At 42.1% G+C, this 5,053-nt stretch overlaps 1 protein-coding gene across 1 annotated transcript; it reads left to right on the top strand.

The window, feature by feature from the left end:
• The first annotated feature begins 262 nt into the window (after positions 1–262).
• On the top strand, positions 263–4,814 carry HSPB7 (heat shock protein family B (small) member 7). The gene is made up of 3 exons (XM_072155302.1): positions 263–548; positions 3,191–3,318; positions 3,782–4,814. The coding sequence occupies exons 1-3, from the start codon at positions 371–373 to the stop codon at positions 3,959–3,961; spliced, it is 486 nt and encodes a 161-aa protein (XP_072011403.1). The 5' UTR covers positions 263–370; the 3' UTR covers positions 3,962–4,814.
• Positions 4,815–5,053: the final 239 nt, after the last annotated feature.

A 5,053-nucleotide genomic window follows, 5' to 3' on the forward strand; every position in this document is an offset into this window, starting at 1 on the left:
TTCCATCAACACCATGACCCTAGATTTATAAAATCTAGTGATGCTGGAAATCCCCCTGGAGCAGGCGCAGGTCCAGGGAGGGAATATTATGGACTAGCTGAGGTATGAGGTCACATGATCACAGGACGCCGTCACCTCTCAGCACTGAAACTTTCCACAGCTGCCGGAGAGATGCTGCAGGCGGCTAAATATAGCCATAAGGGTGAAGGGGGGGTCCTGGGGAGCTGTGATATGTTGGGATGTCACTATATAAGCCCTGGATGAAAGCGATGTACAATAGTAACAGAGCAGCCTCCAGTCGCAGCGTCACATTGTCTCCGCTCTGTGTATCGACCCGTCCCGGAATTCGGTTTCCTTTTGGATAAATTCAATGAACCTGCAATCATCATCGGCCTTCCGCTCGGAGCACAGCTTTAAACAGACATCATCATCTTCATCCTCCACCACTGGCGGGCAGCCCCGGGAACCATTCATGGACAAGACATTGGGCATCTTCACTGAGGATTTTGGCAAGTTCAGGAGACCCCATGAACCCTTGGGCTTTACAGGCAAGTTGGATTCATGGGAAGTAGTTGTCAGGAAGTTGGATTATAGGTAATGGAGGTGACCATGATGTCATTCCTCAAGAAGCTGAGGATATTATTGTGTGATGGGGTGATGCTCCTCAAGCCACCAGGATTATAGAGATTACAGAAAGTCAATGGCATCAGGTCACACAATTCAACCCCAACGGTGTCCAAAGTATTGGTGCAAATCATACGAGTAAAGTAATGTTCAGTCGACCTGCTGGGAGTTGTAGTACCAACAACCTAAAACAGATCTAAATCCTATAATCGACTGTTATAACACAGAGCCTGACATTCCTTTATTTAGGAGTTGGAGTGTTATCTAGAGCAGCGATTGCTCCATTGCTGCATCTTATCTGGGATTTCTGCTTCTTCTAGTTGTCTTGAAAAGTTTAGTATTTCAGGTTCTTTCTGTGACTGAGGATATGTAACAATGTACTAGTGTAGGCAAAAGCTTTCATCCTGGGCATCCTGCTCTGTCTATACTGATACATTGTAATAAATGTATCTGGTTATAATGAATTTATAGTGTCTGGATGTACACAGTGAACCATTACATTCACTGACAGCAAGCAGAACATGGGAAAGATATTAAACCGAGTAGATGCACATATTTTAATTCTACATTTAAGGAACTTTATTATGAGAAAAAAAAATATAGAATACTCTGCCTAATGCAGGTAAATGTGCCACAAAAACTTCTGAACCTATAAACTAGAAAAAAAAAAAAACAAAATAGCAAATTTATAATTGAGACTCCAGAGCTGCACTAACTATTCTGCTGCTGGTGCAGTCACTATGTACATACGTCTGCATTATACTCTAGAGCTGCACTCACTATTCTGCTGGTGCAGTCACTGTGTACATACATGACATTACTTATCTTGTACTGATCCTGAGTTACATGCTGTATTATACTCCAGAGCTGCACTCACTATTCTGCTGGTGCAGTCACTGTGTACATACATGACATTACTTATCCTGTACTGATCCTGAGTTACATCCTGTATTATACCCCAGAGCTGCACTCACTATTCTACTGGTGGTACAGTCACTGTGTACATACATGACATTACTTATCCTGTACTGATCCTGAGTTACATCCTGTATTATACCCCAGAGCTGCACTCACTATTCTGCTGCTGGTGCAGTCACTGTGTACATACATGACATTACTTATCCTGTACAGATCCTGAGTTACATCCTGTATTATACTCCAGTGCTGCACTCACTATTCTGCTGGAGCAGTCACTGTGTACATACATGACATTACTTATCCTGTACTGATCCTGAGTTACATCCTGTATTATACCCCAGAGCTGCACTCACTATTCTGCTGCTGGTGCAGTCACTGTGTACATACATGACATTACTTATCCTGTACTGACCCTGAGTTATATCCAGTATTGTACCCCAGAGCTGCACTCACTATTCTGCTGCTGGTGCAGTCACTGTGTACATACATGACATTACTTATCCTGTACTCATCCTGAGTTACATCCTGTATTATACTCCAGAGCTGCACTCACTATTCTACTGGTGCAGTCACTGTGTGCATACATGACATTACTTATCCTGTACTGATCCTGAGCTACATCCTGAATTATACTCTAGATCACTCCGGCACTGAAAATCTTCTGCTTCAAATCTTTATTTTCTCATCATCCAAATGTTACATAATAAAAACAGATATCTCCATGTATCTCAGTAGGATGCAAGCCTTTGCACTTCAAGTGTAACAAACAAACTTAGTCATGGCATAAAAGATAAAATGTGAAATGCGGGCTTAATATGCTGGTTACCCTATGATGTGAAATATGTACATACAATATTCTGATCATATTGTAGTCGTGATACACATCTGGGGTCCCTTTCTTCCTTTCTTAGTTTTAATTGCATTGTATTTTCAACATAATGGTGTTCTTATAATTATACTCTAGACCTGTACTCACTATTCTGCTAGTGGGGTCACTGTGTACATACATGACATTACTTATGCTGTACTGATCCTGAGTTACATCCTGTATTATACTCCAGACCTGCACTCACTATTCTGCTGCTGGTGCAGTCACTGTGTACATACATGACATTACTTATCCTGTACTGATCCTGAGTTACATCCTGTATTATACCCCAGAGCTGCACTCACTATTCTGCTGCTGGTGCAGTCACTGTGTACATACATGACATTACTGATCCTGTACTGATCCTGAGTTACATCCTGTATTATACTCCAGAGCTGCACTCACTATTCTGCTGCTGGTGCAGTCACTGTGTTCATACATGACATTACTGATCCTGTACTGATCCTGAGTTACATCCTGTATTATACTCCAGAGCTGCACTCACTATTCTGCTGCTGGTGCAGTCACTGTGTACATACATGACATTACTTATCTTTTACTGATCCTGAATCACATCCTGTATTATACTCCAGAGCTACACTCACTATTCTGCTACACTTGCATGCATTACATTACTCTGCATGTAAACAGTGACTCTGAGCAGAATAGTGAGTGCAGCTCTGTAGTATATAGCTGGCCAAGGGGGGCTTTTTACAATAAAGGAAGTCCACAAATCTAAGGTTCTTTTCTCTTACCTAATATGTATATTTTGTTTTGTAGCTGGTGCTGCTCAGAACATGAAAACTTTAGGAAACACTTATCAGTTTGAAGTTGATGTCAGAGATTTCTCCCCAGAGGACATCATTGTCACCACATCCAACAACCAGATCGAAGTACATGCTGAGAAAGTAAGTGACCTCCTGGAAATCCTGGTCCTGTCATCTACACTTAGTGGTGTAAATGTCCATGTTATAACAACTGCATAATAAAAAAAAACAGGGCAGAGTAAAACTAGACAGTCCTCTGCTGGATAATTAATCTGGTGCAGTATAAGACTGGCGAGTGATACTTTGCACCTTCTATTAGTTGCTCTAGTTTGCTCCATCACAATATAGAAGTTTTTGAGTTGGAAAAAATCCTAAAAATGGTCTAAAACCATCAGTAAATGTGGCGCATGTGCAAATGACTCCAGTTTTCTGGCATAGACAGATTGATACATCTCCCCCAATGTTTTATAATATATTCTGTGAACGATCCAGCAGGGGGCAGTGGTGAGATATCATGTTCTACTGTGTTATTTTACTGCTCTAACTGTAGAGAATCCTGTAGTCAGCCAGACTCCTCCTAACACTCAGTCTCCTTGTTCTTTAGTTGGCTGCTGACGGGACCATCATGAACACCTTCACACACAAATGCCAGCTGCCTGAGGACGTGGACCCCACTACAGTGACCTCTGCCCTGGGTGAAAATGGCATTTTGACCGTCAAGGCGGAGAGAAGCCCCAGCAAGCACACAGACCACCAAACGTTCCGGACTGAGATTAAAATCTAGAAACATGTGAGGAGGAGGAGGGGTCGCCAGGCTCATGGCCTCATCACTGCACCCCAAGCACAGTCCTGAATTAGTCCTGATTTCATGATTAGTGTAAGAGCACCAGCGGTGATGATGCACAGATAGGGGGCAGTAGTGAGTCTGTAGAGGGCACTGAGCATCTATTTCTGCTGTGGACATTCCAGGAGATTGTTAATTTGTAGGTTACGGACACATAAATAGGGAGCACAGAGTGAAGATGATGGGGTTCAGGAAAGGGGTCCCCCAACAATAAGCTGATCATGGGATTGTCATGAGTGAAGCTGGTGAGACTCCTAAACATCAGTGACATGAATGAGATAAAAATGGTTCTGGGGGCCATAAATGAGGTCCTGATATATTATAGCGATGGTCACTATCTTTGGTATCGGGGTGTTCTTTATACAGTTGTGGAGTTTTGAAAGTGATTGAGTGATGCATTTCCATAGAGAGTAGTTGCAGCTTCTTACATCAGGACCCTCAGCAACCATCACAGGGGGGTGATCTGCAGTAGGGGGATGGATAAGATGACCTGACAATGTATATATGGGGCCTCCCGAATTTCTTTTGCTATTGACAGTTTATGGAAATTTTAGGGGTATATGTCTGTTTGATTATGATAGATTATTGAAGGATATTGGGGTTCCCTTATCAGGTAACTTGTGACACAGATGAGTTCCCAATAATTACACGTTAGTGTCCCATCAGCTTCACTCAGGAGGACTACATTCACAGTGATGGAGCTGTGCGCCCCCTCCCCACCTGCATTGCGCTGCCTTGTATATATTTATATTGTATTTGTTGTTACATTTTAAATACTTTGTATCACTGACAAGTCTGAGGACTAATTTATTGCTAGGTGTGAATGGGGCGCCCCCTGGTGGTTGCCGTTGCAAAATGCTTTCCTGTCTGTGTGTGTGTGTATGTAATAACAATAATAATAATATTTATTTCTATAGCGCCATCATATTCCATAGCGCTTTACAATTCATTGGAGACATATACAAATAAAATACTACATTATAGAGTAGCAAATAGTCATATGGAACAATAGGAGTGTTCCAAGAGCTTACA

The sequence above is a fragment of the Engystomops pustulosus genome, chromosome 6 (genome assembly GCF_040894005.1).
Source record: "Engystomops pustulosus chromosome 6, aEngPut4.maternal, whole genome shotgun sequence".
Lineage (NCBI taxonomy): Eukaryota > Metazoa > Chordata > Amphibia > Anura > Leptodactylidae > Engystomops > Engystomops pustulosus.

Excerpts from the sequence above, each read along its gene's own strand:
- HSPB7 (XM_072155302.1), top strand. The coding sequence starts at position 371 with ATGAACCTGCAATCATCATCGGCCTTCCGCTCGGAGCACAGCTTTAAA. Across the intron at positions 549-3,190 it reads TGAACCCTTGGGCTTTACAG|CTGGTGCTGCTCAGAACATG; the intron begins GCAAGTTGGATT and ends TTTGTTTTGTAG. Across the intron at positions 3,319-3,781 it reads TCGAAGTACATGCTGAGAAA|TTGGCTGCTGACGGGACCAT; the intron begins GTAAGTGACCTC and ends CTTGTTCTTTAG.